The sequence below is a fragment of the Leucopleurus acutus genome (genome assembly GCF_964270905.1).
Source record: "Leucopleurus acutus genome assembly, chromosome: 9".
NCBI lineage: Eukaryota > Metazoa > Chordata > Mammalia > Artiodactyla > Delphinidae > Leucopleurus > Leucopleurus acutus.
Window position 1 is genome coordinate 12,666,946 of NC_139144.1, and position 21,072 is coordinate 12,688,017.

General features: G+C 47.4%; 1 protein-coding gene across 1 annotated transcript in view; it reads left to right on the forward strand.

Annotated features, from left to right (window-relative positions):
* Positions 1 to 1,705: 1,705 nt before the first annotated feature.
* NUDCD3 (NudC domain containing 3) overlaps positions 1,706 to 21,072 on the forward strand; it is a 73,755-nt gene continuing 54,388 nt past the window's right edge. Inside the window, exons 1-2 of the mRNA XM_082846876.1 lie at positions 1,706 to 1,914; positions 7,530 to 7,822. Of these exons, the coding sequence (XP_082703002.1) occupies positions 1,723 to 1,914; positions 7,530 to 7,822 (485 nt within the window). The 5' untranslated portion in view covers positions 1,706 to 1,722. The remainder of the gene's footprint in view (positions 1,915 to 7,529; positions 7,823 to 21,072) is intronic.

Sequence of the window (21,072 nt, forward strand, 5' to 3'; positions counted from 1 at the left end):
TTGCGGAGCACAGGCTCCGGACGCGCAGGCTCAGCGGCCATGGCTCATGGGCCCAGCCGCTCCGCGGCACGTGGGATCTTCCCGGACCGGGGCACGAACCCGTGTCCCCTGCATCGGCAGGCGGACTCTCAACCACTGTGCCACCAGAGAAGCCCCAAGACTGGGTTTCTTATACTTCAATCAAAACAACATATTGCAATGCAGTGAATGCAGCAGATGAGAGAATCTTGCTGTCTTCAATTAGCTAGATAGTAAAGAGATTTGCAAAATTTAAAAGGATGCTATGTTTCTCATAAACTTTTACTGTTTTGAAGAACATTATTTCTTCATAAAAATATGTTAATACGTAATGTGTTTTTTATGGTTATTAGAATGCATAAAGAAATATTTAAAAATTTTCTCAGTTTTAATTTCCAATGTGGTAACTACCGATAAGCATAATCTACACAAAATATTGAAGACTCTCTGGAGTCTTCAATAAATCTTAAGAGTGAAAATGGGTCCTTTTTTTTTCTTTTTCTTTTGGCCGCGCCTCACGAAATGTGGGATCTTAGTTCCCTGACCAGGGATTGAACCTGGGCCCTCGGCAGTGAGAGCTCAGAGTTCTAACCACCGGACTGCCAGGGAATTCCCAATAAATGGGTCCTAAGTCCAGAAAGTTTCAAAACCACTGCTCTAGGGCAATTTATCTGAGTTTGCCATTATTTACAATTCATTAGCGCCCATGCACTATGAAGATATATGTTAACGTGTAGATTTTAAGCCAATAGAGATGCAAATCATTTCTATCCGCTGGAAAAGATAATCTACATCATTCTGTAGGACACCAGCCAGCTTCATATCCCACCTAGCAATCTTACTCTGTTTTCTCAAAGTGTTGATAAATATCCAGTTTCTCCAAAAGCTTCTCCAAACTAGCTTTCTCATATCACTGGTTACTTTACTTAAAATGTATAAATGTTTCACATGTGTTCATTATATATTTGTATGAGTGTTATATTTTTAGTTTAAGATTATGCTTTGACAGACACTTAGGACACGTATACACGCTGGGTGTATACTACGCATACAATGTATATACTACACACAAATACATACGTATGTGTATATTTCACAGGATGGCACGCCAGATTCTCTACTCCGCACCTAGCTCTTTCCATTTAATATTTGTGCATGCACTCACTTTACATTCTTGTCTTTTTGTATTTATGCACTTCACCTTGCATGTCACCCACGGCTCCGTTATTAACAGGACAGACACCACCCGCAAGCGCTCGCATTTCCTCTTCTGACGCGCCAGCAAAAGGCTCCCGCCGTCCCGCCTGGGGCTCGGGACACCCAGTTGGGAACACAACCCAAAGACCACGTGACAAAAGCGAGGCTCACGTAACACTTGCCCGCGCTACACGTCTTCCGTCCGTTGCCAGCATGGCCACTAGGCGCCCTCAGTCCCGCAGCTCCGGGCTTTCTTGCGTTTATGGGCCCACGTCCGCTCCTCTGCGAGACCGCTCGGGAAGCCAGGGGCGGTGGGAGCGGGGCTCGCGTCAAGTCGTCTCAAACTCAGCCCAGCCGAGCCCTACCGCTGGGGCGACCTAGCGCGGACCGGAAGTTTCACGGGCGAGCTGGCTGCCGGAGCCCTAATCACAGCGCACCGGAAGTGGGCCCAGACCGGCGTCCGGGCCGCGCCCGCCGTGAGTGAGCTTCCCTCCGGCCAGCGACGCCATGGAGCCCGGGGCGGCGGAGCTGTACGACCAGGCCCTGTTGGGCATCCTGCAGCACGTGGGCAACGTTCAGGACTTTCTGCGTGTGCTCTTCGGCTTCCTCTACCGCAAGACGGACTTCTACCGCCTGCTGCGCCACCCGTCGGATCGCATGGGCTTCCCGCCGGGGGCCGCGCAGGCTCTGGTGCTTCAGGTAATGCGCGGCCGGCGGGAAGCTCGCGGTGGGGGGAGGCCGTGGGAGCCCCGACCCCGACCCCAGCGAGCGCGCCCCCGTAGTCCCCGACTCTCCGGGAGCCCAGACCCCTGTGAGACCGCCGCTCCGTTCGCTGCCGGCCTCAGTTCATCCTCTGGCGCTGCCCCGGACCAGCCTCCTGGGGCCGCGGCTTCAGCAGACATGCTCTTGGGGTATCAGGTATCAGTTTACTCCTTCCGTGCGAGAGGGGCTGGCTCTCGAGCAGCCTGGTACGACCGGGTGCACTTGGATATCAGAAGTAGTACATCGACGCTCAGGGCCAGGGTTAGCTCCCGCAGCGTGTAACCCCCTTCGAGGTGCCGGGGCCTGCCAGTCAGAGAATGAAAATAGTGCAGGCTAGACGGGGGAACGGGCGGCAGCACGGACACCTGCACCCCAGAACTGCGACGACTGGACGTGGAAGGGAGACTGTGTGATTGATGGGTGTGGTCCCCCCGTTCGAAGTGTGACTTTTCAGGTCAAAGACAGTCATAATAGTACTTAATAAGTTTACATTTGAACATATATCTGTACATCCCAGGTTAAGTTTATTGTCTGTTTGAGGTGCTAGTAATACTTATTCACTGACGTTGACGGGGTACTTGGAATGTAATAACCAAGAGTTTATGTACTGAATGTATTTATACTCTCAGCTGCCAGAAGCATTGGAGATACACTGGTAATGCAGATGGTTAAATAATCGTCTCTCTCCTTGGGATACTTATGCTCTAGTTAAGGAGGTAAAATACAGTAACAGAGAACTATGCAAGGCCAGTTATGTGACAGAGCCCATTGGAAGGAAAGGAATAGAAATGATGGTTTGGAAATGGAGAAAAGTTTTATAGAGGAGGTGAGACTTTTTTTTTTAACATCTTTATTGGAGTATAATTGCTTTACAATGTTGTGTTAGTTTCTGCTGTATAACAAAGTGAATCAGCTATATGTATACATATATCCCCATATCCCCTCCCTCCTGTGTCTCCCTCCCACCCTCCCTGTCCCACCCCTCTAGGTGGTCACAAAGCACCGAGCTGATCTCCCCGTGCGATGCAGCTGCTTCCCACTAGCTCTCTATTTTACATTTGGTAGTGTATATACGTCAGTGCTACTCGAAGAGGTGGGACTTGGATGGGATTGAAAGACGGTACTCAGTCAAGCATTGAGCCTGTTTCTAGGAACCTGAGAAGGTAGAAATGCTGGTGATAACCTCCTACGGTTCTGTAGCGTTTTACAGTTTATGAAGTGATTTCAAATGTTCATCTTCTGAAGACTTGCTACAAGCTGCAGGTTGGTCAGGCATTTTCCTCAGTGCCTGCACGAAGAAACAGAAGTTTACAATGTTTAACTACCAAAGATAACATGGTCAGGTGAGGAGTGAGGGTGGTATTCAATTTCAAGAGTTAAGGCTGTTCCTCACCCTTGTAGTTGTTAGGTGCCATCTGAGTGATCAGAGAGCTGTGAGTCAGAGATGGTTTTTAGGAGGCCCTTATGTCAAATTAATGCTTTCATGGAAGACTGTGAAATAGATAAGGTTGAATTTTATGTGGCAGATGAGGGTGCCAGTTCAGCAAGGTTAGGTGATTTGATGAAACTCATCATAGAGCTGGAACTCAAAACTTCATTTTTCGGATTCCAGATCTTTCTGTTCTATTATTTAGCCAATCCATTGTAGGGTGGGAACACTTTTGTCTAGGGTGATCTTTTTTTTTTTTTTTTTTTTTTTTGCGGTACGCGGGCCTCTCACTGCTGTGGCCTCTCCCGTTGCGGAGCACAGGCTCCGGACTCGCAGGCTCAGCGGCCATGGCTCACGGGCCCAGCCGCTCCGCGGCATGTGGGATCTTCCCGGATCAGGGCACGAACCCGCGTCCCCTGCATCGGCAGGCGGACTCTCAACCACTGCGCCACCAGGGAAGCCCCTGTCTCGGGTGATCTTTTGCAGAAAAGATGTAAAGCATTTTTTACTTTTACTGAGCACCTAGTATATACCAGTTGTTATGTAATTTACATTCTAAGATGTTATTTATTTCTAACACAACCTGAAAGGTTAGTCTTTTCCCTTGTTTTACAGGTGAACTGACAGGTAATTCATGTAAGACACCTACTATGTTTCAGACACCCTTAAGGTTAAGACTTGGTGAACAGTTTAATAAAGTGGAGGTGGAGAGCAGGGAAGAGAGAGGGTTGGGATGGGCCAGAGGTGATCCGGGGTTTCAAACCTGGGCACTGTAATAATGATAATGCATTCACTGAACTGTCACCTGAGTTTAGGGGAAGAAGCTTAGTTGAATTGGAGATTGCAGGCAGAAGTCCCTTCCCACAGGCTGTTGAATTGTGGGGCTGGATTTTAAGGGAGGTAGAGGAATCTGAGTGGTTTGAAGGAGAGGAACTGAAGGTGGAGGATAGCCCTTTGGGGAAGGATCCCAGAGAAGGGATGGGAGAAGGAAGAGGCTGTGTGAGTGGGAGGGGGATGGAGGGAAGTGGGCAGGGCAGTAAGTTTCAGGGAAACCAAGGGGGACAGTTTCCAGCAGATGGTTAGGAGGGGTGTAGTGTTTTTTTAAAGTGGTTCTGAATCATCAGTATTGCCCAAGGAACTTTAAAAGAGCAGATATTCCCTGGGTATTTTGGTTGGGTAGATCAGGGTAAGTCCTGGGGAGCTGTTCTTTTATCCACAGAGGCATTTGGCAGTGGGGTGCTTGGGGGTCTCTTCAGAACTCAGGCAAAGAGGGTTTGGATGGGAGTATTGGGGTACTCAGTTCTGGAACCCAAAAGTTCTCCGTTGATATTTTGGGGTATGGGCTGTTGATGAGGTTTAAGCCTTCTCAGACTTTTCCTGCTCATTCTTAGGGCTTGCACAGTCTGAATGTACAGCTTGCCAGACCCTCAGCAGGAAAGATGCATGTAGAAATTGTATTCCACTCCATGATTTATTAGTATGTTTTAAGAAAACAATAATTTTGAATGACGTTTCATTCGTATCAGTGGATCCTCTGTGTCTATCCTGGAGTCCAGTTTGGCAAGCTTAGAGGTCCCCCCATGAGAGTCAGGAAAGCTGGCTCTATCTGTTCTGAGCTTGCTGGGAAGTCTTGGGAGAATCACTCTCCTCTCTGTCAGTTGAGAAGGTTGATTGGAGGTCAGGGACATCTCTTCCAGCTCCGCAGTCCAGGATTCTGAAATGAGTGCTGAGGTCAGTGGTGACATGAGAGGTGAAGCCAGGGCGCAGGCGGGGTGCTGAGTAAGCAGGGGCGGTGGGCGCTGCAGTGTAGTGAGGAACGTGAGGCCCAGGGTCCGAGGGAGGCCCCCGGTGTTTGGAGAGAGCCCCCTGGCGTTTGGAGAGAGCCCTTGCTGTTGCTTGTTTTCTGGAGTTAAGATGAAGATGTGTGGCGTCAGGATGAATGGCTCTGAGGGCAACGGGTCTGGTGTCCGGTGTCATTGACGTGAGTATAAGAGGAGTGAGTCAGGGGCTCAGGTTCTCAGAAGAAGTAGAGAGATATTGTTTCCAGTTTTTAGCCTTAGGGCTTTACTTATCTTCCTCTGCCTACATCTCCTTTCAGTGTTTGGTGTGTTTCCTGTATAATTTTTTTACTTTCTTCTTTCACTGGCAGGACCTTGGGCAGGTTACCCTCTCCGAGCTGAGTTTTCCATTATCTTTGAAATGTCAGTGCTGTCTTCCTCACGGCGTTTTCACGAGGGTTTTGAGAGAATGTCTGTAAAAACATTGGCATAGTCAGTAACTTCTTTGGTTCTGTCTTCCTGCCCAGTGCACGCAACAGTTATTTAGCACTTGTCTGCATTCTAGCCCTTTGGAAACTGACTCCTACACACGTTAAAACATTTTTATTTTATTAAGACTGTTTTTTAGAGTAGTTTTAGGTTCAGAGCGAAATGGAGGGGAAGGTACAGAGATTTCTCATGTCCCCCCTGCCCACCCCCGCCTCCCCCAGCGTCCCCTATACCAACAGCTGCCACCAGAGTGGTGCATTTCTTACAGTTGATGGACTTACATTGACGTATCATAGTCACCTAAACCCACAGTTTACTTCAGGGTTCACTCTTACTGTTCATTTTACGGGGTTTGGACAAATGTGTGATGGCATGTAATCCTCATTATGGTACCACACGAAGTATTTTCACTGCCCTAAAAAAATCCTGTGCGCTCTACCTGCTGCCTCCAACCTCCCTCCCTGCATCCTCTGGCAACCACTGGTCTTTTTATTGTCTTTAAAATTTTGCCTTTTCCAAAGTGTCATATAGTTGGAATCATACACTGTGTAGCCTTTTCAGATTGGTTTCTTCTACTAATATGCATTTAAGGTTCTTCCATGTTTTTTCATGGCTTAATAATAGCTCATTTCTTTCATCACAGAATAATATTCCATTGTCTGGATGTACCACAATTTGTTTATCCATTCACCTGCTGAAGGATATCATGGTTGCTTCCAAGTTTTGGCAATTATGAATAAAGTTGCTATACACAATCCGGGTACAGGTTTTTGGGTGGACATATTTTCAACTCCTTTGGGTAAATACCTTGGAGCGAGGTTGCTGGATTGAATGTAAGGGTCTTCTCCCACCCACTTTTCAAGGTGGATCTCCCAGTTTTCCTGTCTCCGGGAGGAGATACCATAGGATATATCTCCTGATGACCCTTCCTCCTGTCATTCCCTCTGGAAGGTGTGCCTTTCATTCAAGGTCTGATGCAGAGCGCCTTCTTCCAAGAAACTTCCTTAGCTCTCTTTCACTGGAAATGCTCGTTTGTACCCTCATTCTGATGGCATCACATGTATTGGTCACAGCCTCTTCCTGTCAGAGTTGTCACGTCTGGGTCTGTCCTGGCTGCACTTCAGGGTTATGTATGCCCTTGAATGGTGCATACAAAAGGCCATTTTCTTGTGCACTTTTTGGATGGAGAGTCCCAGCACTTTTGTGGGTGTGACTGTGGCCCCGAAAAGATTAATGACTGATCCACACACCAGAAAGTGGAGTTCTTCGAGGTTGGGAGCTGTCATTTGGATTTTGGGTGCCCCTTGCACATTGTAGGCACATCATGGATATTTGTTGAATTCCCAGGCTAAGACCCGCACCTTCCCTCAGCCCATGCAGTGTGGGAAGATAGCAGCAGTCCAGTGAGCCGGCTTGTATTTTGTGGATTGAAATTCAACTAATTCCCATCTTCTCTTCTTTCGTCTGAGTTGTTGGTGCCTTTACAGCTCTCAGTACCAGGACAGCGTGTTCTTTGCATTTTGAACAAGGCTCTCTGGGGCTATAAAAGTAATGACAGGTGAGACCATTTAGTTATGCATCATTTAGACTTGAAAGTTGGCGTCATAGGCGTGTAAATATTTTGAGCCTTGGCTTGTAAAGGTTTCACTTCCATTGGTTTTGGAACTTCCCTTTAAAGATTGTTTTCCTAGCGGCATTTGGTGAAGTTGAAGTGCATTTCCATTTTGCCAATGGGAACATTTTTTTAGTCTACTGCTTTTTCATTCTTTATTTACCAGATTTTGCTGTATTTCTGCAGAATGTGTGGTACAGTACTGGGCGGATGAACTCATTGCAGGATTGCTGTTTGATTTTAGGTATTCAAAACCTTTGACCGCATGGCCCGTCAGGATGATGAAAAGAGGAGGAAGGAGCTGGAGGAGAAGATCAGGAGGAAGGAAGGGGAGGAGGCCGCGGCCGAGCAGGAGCCAGTCCCAGCCCCGGTTCAGGAGGTGGAGGTTGACTCCACCACAGACTCAGGCGGCCCTCAGGAGCCCCCCGGCCCGCAGGACGCTGTGCAGGAAGTGGCCCACCGCGCCAGGGAGGCAGAGCCACCAGGAGCGGATGCTGGCGCTGCTGAAGTCCCAAGGAGCCCGCCAGCTCTTCCCAAGTAAGAATTTCTACTTTGTGGCTTCTTTCTTTTCTTTTCTTTTTTCATCATGGTTTATGACAAGATATTGAATATAGCTCCCTGTGCTATACAGTAGGGCCTTGTTGGTTATCGATTTTATACATGGCAGTGTGTATCTGCTAATCCCAGACTCCTAACTTATCCCCACCTCCCTTTCCCCTTTGGTAACCATAAGTTTGTTTTCTGTGTCTGTGGGTCTGTTTCTGTTTTGTATATAAGTTCATTTGTATCTTCTTTTTTTTTTTTTTAAGATTCCATATATAAGTGTTATCATATGATATTTGTTTTTCTCTGGCTTACTTCACTTAGTATGATAATCTCTAGGTCCATCCATGTTGCTGCAAATGGCATTATTTTGTTCTTTTTTATGGCTGAGTAGTATTCCATTGTGTGTGTGTGTGTGTGTGTGTGTGTGTGTGTGTGTGTGTGTGTGTGTGTGTGTATCTCACATCTTCATCCATTCATCTGTTGATGGACACTTACGTTGCTTCCATGTCTTGCCTGTTGTAAATAGTGCTGTAGTGAACACTGGGGTGCATATATATTTTCAGATTAGAGTTTTCTCTGGGTATATGCCCAGGAGTGGTATTGCTGAATCATACGGTAACTCTATTTTTAGTTGTTTAAGGAACCTCCATACTGTTCTCCATAGTGGCTGCACCAATTTACATTCACACCAGCAGTGCAAGCGGGTCCCTTTCCTCCACACCTTCTCCAGCATTTGTTATTTGTAGAGTTTTTAAATGACGGCCATTCTGACCTGTGTGAAGTGATACCTCACTGTAGTTTTGATTTGCATTTCTCTAACAATTAGTGATTTGAGCATCTTTTCACGTGCCTACTGGCCATCTGTATGTCTTCTTTGCAGAAATGTCTATTTAGGTCTTCTGCCCATTTTTCATTTGGGTTATTTGTTTTTTTATTATTGAGTTGTGTGAGTTATTTGTATATTTTGGGAATTAAGCTCTTGTTGGTTGCATTGTTCGCAAATATTTTCTCCCATTCCTTAGGTTGTCTTTTCGTTTTGTTTATGGTTTCCTTTGCTCTGAAGAAGCTTATAAGTTTGATTACATCCTATTTGTTTATTTTGCTTTTGTTCCTTTTGCCTTGGGAAACTGACCTAAGGAAACATCGCTAGTTTTATGTCAGAGGTGGCCTCTTTCTTGCTTGACATCTGGTGGTTGGGTTTGTCCCTAAGTGGGTCTTACTTGGTAACACACTGACTCTATTTCAGCATTTAGTTAGCTCTTCATGTTTGCAAACGGCCTTACAGTGTGTAGGATGGGAGGTCAGCTGGTTTCAGTATTCTTTCCTTTTTCTCTCTATAGGGTAAGGTAATAATCTGCCCACAGTCAAACAGCCAGTTAAGAGCTAGACCAGAGTTAGAGCGCTGGGCTCATAGAGTTATGCTTTCCCGTGAGACCTGCCTGTCTGTGTGTCTTGACTCTGTTTTTTCCCTGCAGGAGCAACTGCTGGGACATGGGCCCACAGTCCTCTTGGTCTGACGTACACCCGAAGAGGTTGTCTGGAATGGGGGACTGCGGACCCAGAGTCCTCTCAGAGCCTGCCACTTAGTAAATGTATTACCTTGGGCAAGCTGCATCACCTCTCTGTGTCTCAGTTTTCTCCTTTGTAAAGCGGAGGTGATAATAACAGCACCTCCCTCAGAAGCTGTTGTGAATATTGAATGAGCCAAGGGTCATGCAGCTGATGAGTGGTAAGGGCTTAGATCAAGCCCTGTGCTGTACTTGTCCTCACTTTTCAGGAGTTCTGCTTCCTGGTGCTTCCCTGCCCCTGTTTGGGTGAGAAGAGCTGATGCCTCCTTGTGTATGAGCTGTGGCAGTGTCTGAAAGACAGCATGCTGCTCCTGGCCTGCTCTGTTCTTAGGCGAATCTGCTCTCTTCCCTCTTTCATGGGACTGTTCCCTGCCCTCTCCTGGGTTTTCTCTCCCCCTTGGCCCTTCTCTGACTAAACTTCCCTTCTGTTCTTCCCTCTCCTTGCACTCTCCCTCTAACCTGTTTTGGGGACTCTTTGAATGTAGTTCCTAGTTAATGAAGCAAAGTGAACAACTTGGAGTGGCATAAAATGCGGAGTAGGGGGAAAATAAACTTTGTGGAGATAGGTTGGGGCAAGACTGCAGAGTCTCAAAGTCCAAGTTCGACTGTATGGAGGGTCGGTGCCCCTAACCCCCTGTTGTTCAAGGGAGGTTAACTGTACATGCAGAGAAAAAGCCCAGAAGGAAATACATTATGAATAGTGGTGGAATTGTGAGTGTTTTTCATTGCCATCGTTGTCCCTTACTGTATTTTCTAATTTTTCTACAATGAACTATACACTTTGCTTTACTAATTTTTTTGCATTCTTTTTTTTTTTTTTTTTTTTTTTTTTTTGCGGTACATGGGCCTCTCACTGTTGTGGCCTCTCCTGTTGCGGAGCAGAGGCTCCGGACTCGCAGGCTCAGCGGCCATGGCTCACGGGCCCAGCCGCTCCACGGCATGCGGGATCTTCCTGGACCGGGGCACGAACCTGCGTCCCCTGCATCGGCAGGCGGACTCTCAACCACTGCGCCACCAGGGAAGCCCTGCATTCTTTTTATAATTTCTAAAAACTCTATTAAAAGGGGGGATTTGTTTTTAATTCCTGAGTAATAGATTAGAATAGCTGCCTTGTTATCTTGTAGAGACCCTATTTTTTATTCTTGGACCAATGAGTTGTATTCCAGGTTAGTATCAGCGCTAGTTTTACTAGTCCTGCCGTGGTGTAAGCATAGACTGAAGACTTGTGTGTGTTCCAGGAAACCTTAGTTTGGTGTTGCAGGCTCAACGCTTCCATGGACTGAACCTTCTCAGCCTTCAGGTATTCACTGGTTTTCTATGAACAAAACAAGAAATTGTGGTCCACATCTCTCTAGTTCCATCTGAAAGGCTGTTCTGTGGCAGATCTGAAATGGAACATGAAAGCCATCCTTATCTTTGTTGTAGCTTTTGTGGCCCCCCAAGTCGCTCCAGACAGTGCCCAGAATTGCTTATCCTATAAACTGTAGATCTGGGGGTTCTGTTAATTAAATAACTTAAGATAGTTGTTCTTCAGGTGACCACACAGAAGCACTGCCTTTGTGGGGCACCCTGTCCAAAAACCAGTTACATACCTAGAATCTGGGTCTGACGTTGCTGACTTCTGATTACTCCTGCTTGCTACCCATTTGCTGGTGGTTCTGCCCAGTATTAGGTAGTGGTGATGGCAACTTCGCTCCATCTACAGGCAAATCACACTTTGGAGTCAACCCCCTGTCCCCAGCCTAGGCCCTGCCAACCGTGGGTTAAAGTTTTTGAAGTGTACATTTTCATTTATACATAAAATAAAGTACAGATTTTTACACATAAAGCCACATGCCACCACCCTAGTGCTCAAAGTGCCCAGTTTTATTCCTTAGAGATGAGAGAATTTGGGTACACAAAAATTTTCTTGTCCATACAAGATAGCTTTGAGAGGTGCACGTACTCTGCAAAGGAGCTTCACAGTTTATGAGTTATCCGTAGTGAAGATATTGTAAAAAGTGCTGCTTAGAGCCCCAGTGTTCATATTGTACTTGACCCAGTGATCTGTGCTCAAAGGACTTCTAGGGAGCTGGGAAGCTTTCAGAAATGCTGATGAAATTATAGTTCTGTGGAAGGAGAGAGGGATGCAAAACCAACAGCATCAACGTCCTAATCACTAAGTCGGGCACCTCTCAGAGCTGTTGGTGGGGTTTGCTTCTTGGGTTCCATCTGTGTCTGGTCCCGCTTCGGTGGCCATAGGTCCTGCAGTTTCCCTCTCGATCTGCAGGTGTCGCTGTAGGCAAAACAGTGATAACTGCATTTGCTTGTGCTGGGATGCACAGGCAAAATGTACAAAAGGCTGTGCCACCTCTGGCTTTTGCCCTTATAAATCACAAACAGGATTCTTTAAAAAGAAGAAAAAGGAAAGAAAGTAGCACTGAGAGTAAATTACAGTTGGCGCTGAACAACACAACCTTGAACTGCACAGATCCACCTATACATGGATTTTTTTCTGTAGTAAACGGTACAATACCACAGAATCTGTGGTGGTTGAATCGTGGATGTGGAACTGTGGATACAGAGGAGCCGCTCCTGCGCTGTCGGTGTTGAATGGTGGTACATGCCCTGAGTCCCTCCCGAGCTACCCCTCTGTCCTGCACAGGGAAGCAGACAGCAGGGCCTCGTGAGAAGGGCGTGTCATGGAACTACTTGATGTGTTGACCCATCTGGTGAAGTCCTGGTAGAACAAGCGTGTGTTAGAAAGCTGCTCAGTGCTTTCTTTTATTTTGGGTGGCATGGCCTTTGTGTCCAGCTGTTACAGGGATCCATCTTGGGAAAGGGATGGTGTAGTTTGGAAGAGAAGTTTCAGATTTCTAATAGTATCCTCAGCAAATGCTTCATCTTCATCACACCTGGTTCGTTTGCCCCAAGCACAGCACTGTTCACGTTCTTCAGTGCTCTTGTCCACGCAGCAAGGCCTTCCAGCGCCTCTGTCCCTCTGCTCCCTGCCACAGGTAACTGCGTCTCCTCTGAGCCTGGGTTTCATCTTATATCTGTTTATGGCTAGTTCTTACATCTTTCATTTTTGGGGCAGAGACTTACTCAGCCCCTCTCAGCTCCCAGCTGTGTGTTAGGTGAGCATCTGATGCGTGCTGAGTTCATTCCTTAGTGCCTCTCCTTTGGTTCTACTCACCCATGTCTCGTGATGTCTGTGGCTTAGCTGTCCCTTAGGCAGGCTGTCACAAGAGCCAGAGGGTGCTGCTCTCTGCTGGGGCATCCTTTCTGTGTGCAGTCATGCTGCCTGAGAGCTGGCTTCCTGGATTTGTCTCTAAATGGGGTCCTTCCTTTGTTGGTCCCTGCTTTTTCAGGTGCCCGTTGCAGGAGGCCCTTTGATAGAGTCACGTGGACATACCGGAATGCTACCCCAAATACCCACCCTGTTGGCTTATGGTGAAGATTGACTGAGGTCAGTGTGTAAGACCTGGTGAGCAGGATTCCTGGCGCATAGTGAGCCCTCAAGTAGGTACGAGCTGTTCTCAGTATTGCTTTTCTTAACTTAAACAAGAACAAACTGTTTTTCTTCCTCATTATGCTCAGTGTAGACTATTTGGAAAATAAAGATAAGTGTGTAAAGAAGAAAAAACGTCCTACCACTCCCTATTAACTTTCTGGGATATTTCTACAGTTTTTTCTATGCATATAAACATGTGCGTGGGTGTGTTTGAGCGCACACACACACACACACACACACACCAAAGTATGCTTATAAAATTGTCTTACACTGTGGCTTCTGTTTTGCTGAACATTGTATGCTGAGCGGTTCCTGCATCCCTTTTGCTGATTTTGAATTCATGTTGTACACTGTTGAGGGTTGTGTGCCCAAGAGGTTCTTTTGTTCAGATGAGGTTGTTGGCTGTAATCATGCACTCAAGAGAATAGTAAACAGAAAGCCAGCAGTCCAGGGATGTCTGCCAGCTTTCCCCCACTGGGGCTCTGCTGGGCCTGCCGGCCTCAGGGTCTGTTTTCAGTCTCATCTGGTATAGAAGCTGTTCTTTCACCCAATTCGCCCTGAAACTGCCCCTTCTCTAAGGAACCTCAGGTGTAAGTGGCCTCAGGGATTTGATTTAAATCACAGATGAGGAAAGGTTGTTTGTTAGAAGTATTTTTTTTCTTCTAGAAGCATTGTGTTTTTGTTTTCATTTTGCAGTTCATTTCTAGCTTATAGGCTTCATTTTTAGAAGAGATTGGCCTGTATATCTTACAGCGATGACTTATGTTGAGTTGGTTGGATACTGAAGCCGGATGGTAAAAATGACCTGGCGTCCTAGCCTGTGAGAGTGAGCATGTTTTTGGGCCGGAGGAGGCAGCCAGTGAGACTCCCCCATGGTACTCTTCCCCCTGGGAAGGGTGTACTTACAGATGCCAGAGCCCAATCGGCTTCCTTTTAACAGATGGAGAAATGGAGATGAACAGTGGTGAAGTGCTTTGCTTGAAACCGTAGTTAGAAAGGACGGCCAGAGTCATGGGGAACTGAAGCAGTTCCCAGTGCGCTTAGAGGCCCAGACATGGGTATGTTCGCTTTGCTGTTGTTAAGAAAAAGGAACTATTACCAGAACTATCTAAGAGATACTTTTCAAAACTAACGCAACCAGTATCTAATTGAATATTTTTCTATGTCACTAAAGAAGTATAACTTTTTATGCTAGCTTTTTTTTTCTTTTCCTATTGAAAAAAAAGGTATATGCACCTTGTGGAAAATGTATTAGGTTGAATTTAAATACAAAGGTGAGTAGACAGAAGAATGCAGTGAATCCGCGTGTACTCACTGCCAACCCTGTGAAGTACACCCGGCCACTTCTCCCCCTCCTGTGTTATTCAGAAGCAAATTCTACCTCATCATTTCATCTGTAAATGTTTTCAACCAGTGTTTAAACTTCCAGTTTTCGCATAATGTCATAATTTTTTTAAAAAAAGTTTACATCTATAATAAGGCTCCAACCACATATCACTTTGTAGCTGACTCTCTGTTTCTCTTGCTTTTATTCTCTCAAAATTTATTTGTTAAGAAAAAAATCAGGTTGTTGGTATGTTGAGTTTCCCACTCTCTGACTGTTACGTGGTGTAGTAAATTGGCAGTTGGATTTAGGGTCAATACTTTTGAAAGTTATAAGCCTGTGTAATGAAAGTGAATTCTCCCTAAAGGCAGCCATTGTGCGTACTTTTGTAAAAGTTTTCTGTTTTATAAACTTTTTATTTTTCATATTCGTTTATGTATATTTTCTCTGTTGTATACAATATGCTGTGTGTGGACTTCTAGTTACATCCCCCCGAGCAGCTGACAAGCAGCTAACAAGGAGGCAGTCTCCCTGTTGCCAGGTGCCATTTTTCCTGCTGTGCGTTGTATCTGTCCTCACATCTGTGGGGCTTTAGGATGCTGATTCCTGGGCCTGCCCCTGGAGATCAGATTTAACTGGCCCAGGTGCGACCATGTGTCAGGATTTTCAGAAGCTTCCCAGGTGACTCTGGCTGTAACCAAGAGTCAGACTTGACTACAGTCTTTCTCTCGACTCCCTCAGAGTTCTATCCTGTGGATGTGGCGTCATTATTTAGTGAGTCTCCACAGGCAGTGTTATTAGGTTGTTTCCAGTCTACTGCGGTCACAAATGATGCTGCAGTGACTGTGCTGTATGTGTTTCTTGGAACATGTGTATGAATATCTGTTGGACGAATTCCCAGAACAGGAATTACTGGGTCAAAGGGTATGAAGTGTGTAATTTTGATGCATGTTGCCAGCGTGGCCCCAGAGAGATTGTACCAGTTTCTTCTCTCACTGCCAGGCTGTCTGACGGTGGGTACCTGACCCACCCCACGTGCCAGCCAGCATCCCTAACCCATTTCTTGGCTGCTCTTACTTTTGCTTCATTGGTTTTATTTGAAATGCCATTCACTGTGACGTATGTTGGGTTCTGATTGGCTCTGTGTATGTTTCTGTTTTTTTATCCTTTTCTATTCCATTTATTCATAGATACTAAACCATTTGTTCTATTTGTTTGCCAGTACCAAGCTGTTTTATTTACCATAGCTTCATTATGATACATTTTAATACTTGGTGGGACTAGTGTTTAATCCCTTGCCCCCAGACTTTTCTGGAAACTTTTTCCATGTGAAAATTCTGTTGAAGTTTTCATTGGGAATACATTAAATTTATGTTTTGAATTAGAGAGAAATGACAGGTTTACATTATTGAGTCTTTCTGTCTAAGAACAGGGTGTATTTTATTTATTCAAGTCTTGTTTTATGTTCTTCTGTAGAATTTTAATGTTTTTATTCAATAAGCCCTGTACACCGATACTGAATTCTCTATTTTCTGATAGTTTCTCTGTTGATTTTCTTGGATTTTCTAGGAATATAGACTCTTCAGTTTTTATTATAGTATTTTAGTGACAAGTATATTTAGTAATAAATACATTTTTAATATTTTGAATTTTAAATGTAACTTCATTTTTTTTCTCCCTCTCAAAATGTGTTGCCCCGAGCACCTGGAAGGATGGAGCTGACACTAGCTGCAGAGGGAAGGGGTCGGGGGCGGCTGGTTCTGAGGCTGACAGGTTAGCCTTTGGCCACAGCGGGGTCTCCGGGGTCCGAGAAGCTGTGAGCCATGTAGGTGGAGTCCGAGGGGAGCAGGACTGGAGGTGGGAGTTTGAAAAACATCGGCATATCAGTGGGTTTAAAGGCACAGACTGGATGAGGTCACCGAGGCAGTGAGTGTATATGGAGAAGAGGTCCAAGGATTGAGAGCCGGGGGGTCGTACATGAGGTGAGGGGCCGTCTGCCTAGGGGGCCAGGAGAACGGGGTGTGTGACCTGGGGGAGCAGGCCCGAGCAAGGCAACCAGGAGAGTGTCCTGTCACGCGGGAGGGGGCCAGTGGTGACACGCGCTGCACCGTCACATGCGCTGCTACTTCACCCTTCGCTTGCTCCCTGCAGCCGTCCAGCCCTGAAGTCCTCAGCTCGCTCGTCACCCCTTTCCTTTGGGATACACTCCTGACCTGTCCTCTGGTTTCTGTTTCTGCGGTTGGCTCACCTTGTGGCGGGTGCTTCTCTGGCCTCTGGCTCAGACTGCACCCTTGTCTCTGGCCCCGGGTGGCGGCTCCCGTGTGTGTCCCCGTGTAAACTGCCTATTTTGTATCTAGTTCTCTCACCGGGGAAACCAGGAGGAGGGCAGTCGGCAGAAAGTGCAGCTTTTCTGTTACTGTGTGCACCTTGGTCTATTTATCTTGTCCACTGTGTGTCCAGTGCCTGGAACGTCCCTGGCGGCATAGTTGGCACTTAGTAACCAGCTGAGTGAGTGAGTGATTCAAATTAAAAGTCATGTGAAAAAATGATAAACCTTTGAATTTTAACATATCTAATGAATTCCATTATCCAGTAACATTCAGTTTTTCTTGAATTTTCATAGTTAGGGCTTTCACATCTTCTATGTACTGTTCATCCCTGTCTTCTTTTAGGGCAACTCAGTGTTCTGTAAACTCCCTAATTGAGTCCTGTGTGGTCATAGAGCCCTGAGGCCTCTATCGTTTCCCTGTCTATGTACTGAAGGGCCAGGCACTCAGCTTCCCTAGTGGCGAAGAACCCTCTAGGGACAGAGCCTGGGACTGGGAGTCAAGAGCCCTGGTGTGAGCAGGCCTTGGGCCCTGTAGGCTGTACTGCAAGGGAGTGGGAGCAGGCCTGAGTTTTTTGTCTCTTTTTCTTAAGCCAGGGAACCTGCCCTCCTATGGGTAAGTGGAGTCCTGGGAAGACCTCTGCGTACAACAGGTGAGGGCTCAGCAGTTGGCTGACGTAGGGCTGCGAGGCACGGGTGGCTTCATCTCCAGGCTCACTTTGAGAACCCCTGGATTAGGATGTCTGGGATGACTCAGCTCTGAATCCTGTGTGTCTGGTTGGTTGTGAGCCTGGGTTCTGAGTATCTCTCGAGGGTCAGGTCCGTGGCTTCGACAATGTGATGGAATGGGGCCAGTCCTTAGCTGAGCAAGGGCCACCACGTGTTCTCGCATATAGCCCTCAAGGTCCATTTATTTTGTGGTCTCTAAAGAAAACTTTCATTTTTAGATAATTAAGATCTGCCCCCAAAAGTTGCAAAAATCATGCACAGGACCCCATACATCCTTCTCCCAGCATGCCAGATGTCTGTGCCTCCTGTAACCCGGGGCTGCTGTGAGCGCATCTGAAGACCTTGTTCCAGTTTCATCCATTGTTCCAGTAGTGTCCTTTCTCCCGGGCCAGCGTTGCATCCGTTGTCGTCACTGCATTATGGGCACGTCTCGTCAGTCTCCTCTATCTGGCACAGTTTCTTAGTCTTGTCTCTTATGACCTTGACCCTTTTAAGGAGTACTGACTTCTTTTTTTCCTTGGTAGAATGTCTCTCAGCATGGTTTTGTCTGATGTTTCCTTGTGACCGGCTAAGGCTGCCGCAGTGGCTGCTTTTCTTCTGTGCTAAAGAGTTACTATTTTCCCTTTTGTGATTAATAAGTGTCTTGTGTGGAGATACTTTGAGACTCTAAATATCTTGTTTCTTCTCATACTTTGCCCACTAATCTTAGCAACCATTGATTATTCTTGCCTGAAACAGTTATTGCTGTGGTGTCTGCCAAATTGCGATTTCCTGTTTATATCCTTCTTTCTACAATTATTAATTGGGATTATATTGCTAGGAATGGCTTTTCTTTCTCCTCCACTCACTCACTCATTCATGCACTTGTTTTGTGTGTGTCATTGTGTCCTTACAGATGTTGACTACATAGTTACGGCCCCACTGTCTTGGGTTGTTGCTCAGGGTGCCCTTCAAATGGGCTTGTCCTTTTGACATGTTCGCATCATTTTTTGAGCACTCCTCTGTGTGCTTGCACCACAAGATGTTCCATGTCATTCTGCTGTGAAGTCGGCTTTTTCTCCAAGTGGCCTTCGCTTTTTTTCTTAAATTTAAATTTATTTATTTATTTTTGGCTGCGTTGGGTCTTTGTTGCTGCGAGCGGGCTTTCTCTAGTTGCAGTGAGCGGGGGCTACTCTTCGCTGTGATGCGCGGGCTTCTCATTGCGGTGGCTTCTCTTGTTGTGGAGCACGGGCTCTAGGTGTGCAGGCTTCAGTAGTTGTGGCATGCGGACTCAGTAGTTGTGGCTTGCGGGCTCTAGAGCGTAGGCTCAGTAGTTGTGGCACGCGGGCTTCAGTAGTTGTGGCTCGCGGGCTCTAGAGCACAGGCTCAGTAGCTGTGGCGCACGGGCTTAGTTGCTCCGAGGCATGTGGGATCTTCCTGGACCAGGGCTCGAACCTGTGTCCCCTGCATTGGGAGGCGGATTCTTAACCACTGCTCCACCAGGGAAGTCCCCAGCCTTGGCTTTTGATTGGAGAATGGTCTGAAATCAAGGATCTGGGCACCAGGTGTGCTGTCGCTGCTGGTGTCCTGGCTTCTAGGCCTGTTTTATGCCCATTTCCTGGTTACTTTACCCTCTGAAACCATCCTGCCCAACTTTTCACTTCCAGTTTTCTTTCCTCCCTTTTGAAAAATTCATGGTATGGATTAAGAGTGTGAATCTCGAAGTCAGAAGTCCTGCATTCAAATGCCAGCTCAGACCTTGCTGAGCCATCTGGCCTTCAGGCCTTAGTTTTCCCATATGTCAGGTAGGGGTGATGATTCTCAGCTTAAAGGGTTGTTGTGAGGGTTAAATGAGAGAGTAAAATGAGAGTGGTCAGCACACACTGAGTGCTCAGTTGGGTGCTTTCATTCAGCAAGTATTTATGGAATGAATGCTTGTGTAGGTTTGTTTCAGGGCCTGGGGCATGTGGGGTTTGGGAGTGCCAGCCTGGTGGGGCCTCTGGCCGGCTGGTGCAGGGGCAGCGCCTCCGACGCCTCCTTGATCCCGAGCTGCTCTACAGCTGGAGGGATGCGGGGAGAGAGGAGTGGGTGCTTTGCTGTCCCCAGTTAAAGGAGCAGTCCTGGTTCTAGCAGTATGTTCTGCTTCCGACAGCAAGCACCCCGCTCATCGCCCATCTCTGGGTGGCACTGTCCTGTGTGGGGTTGGAAGGAACTTCTCCTCCTCCTCTGGCGTAACCTTTCTGCCTTTCTTGGCCGGTTCTTCTGTGGAGTGGGGTGTGGCTCGCAGTAAGTGCAGCCTGGGGGCTGGTGAGGGGGGCAGTTGGAAGGAAACCAGCCAGCGCCCCTTAGTTTTCTGCAGGGGTGGCCACGAGCCCCCCAGATGCTTAGACAGAATCTTCTCTGCAGGGGAATGGCAGGAGGGGTGGGAGACAGGTCTGGGCTGGTCCCCTCACGAAGCCCTGTGCCTTGGGCACCCGATCCGCCCCTGCCAGTGTCCCCGGGCAGGAAGACAGGCTCCCTGAGAGCTTTCTGTTCTGCTGCTGCTGGAGCGTTGCAGTAAGTGGGTAGGTAGGACTAGCTGTGACCTAAAAACACTTGAGCATTTTCAGGGCGTCCCTGGGGAAAGCTGAATAAAGTAGGAGGAATGTCATTTCAGATGCTCATGTTCTCCCAGGAGAACAAACTTCCAGGCCTCTTCTTGCCTCTTGTTTCTGAAGGCAGTGCTGCTGACTCTGTGAGCCTGGTGCCTACAAGCTGACCTTGTGACCTTGGTACCTACGGGGTGACCCCATGACCCCAGTGCCTGCATGCTGACCCCATGACCCTTGTGCCTACATGCCTGGCAGGATGGGTGCTGCACAACACGGTGCAGTGACAACTGGTTTCCTAACTTGCTTCGTGGGACCGCCCACCCCTGCCCACTCTGTTGGGTCCGGAGTAAGAGAACAGAAAGAAGTCTCTTCTCCTTCCCAAGAAAAACAAGTCCCAAACTCTCCAAACAACAAAAGCAGCAAAACTCATGGAGGTACCTCGCAGAGCTCAGAGTCAGGAAGGAGGGGGATGGTTGCCACACAGCGGATGTGGGGTGTGGTCCCTGTCCTCCAGCAGGTTGGCAGTGCCCTCTTAGCGACACAGAGTAGATCTCACTGTTACCAGCAGTTTTCAGGTTTAGGCTGAAATCTGATGAGGAGGATGGTAGGGAGAGCCCTGCGAGCGAGGGTGGCCCTGGGCCCTACAGTCGCAGTTGGCTGCAGGGTAGAGGCTGTGCCCCTGGGTCCCATGATCGTTTCTTTACAGACTCTGCCTCCTTGTGCCAGTCTCTTCCCCACTTTGTGGCTTTGTGGCCAAGCGCCTTTGATTTTGCTGCTGCAGCCTTTACTTAGATCTGTCTCCCTTGTACCCCTTTAGCCCTAGAACTTCCTTTTTCCTTAAAACCATTTTTTTACTGGTGTTTTGAAAAATGCCGCATGCAGATGTTTAAAGAGATCGCAGTAGCAGAATGGGGGGCCGTGGAACATCAGTCCTCCTCTCACCATGACCCCACCTCCCTGTTCTGTCTGCAGAGAGGCCCCCCGGCGTGAGCCTGTCACCACAGGGACACCACAGGGGAAGTCTGTGAGGATCCGAGGGTACTTATGTGCTCCTCTCCCCTACTTTTTAGAAAAACAGGTTGTATGTTTTAGAGGAGTTTTAGGTTCCCAGCAAAAGTGAGCAGAGCACAGAGTCTACACGCAGCCCCGCTCCCACACGCACAGCCTCCCCGTGTCACCATCGTGCCTTTCGGGGTGATTTCCTGGGGGGATAGCGCGCTGTGTACACTGC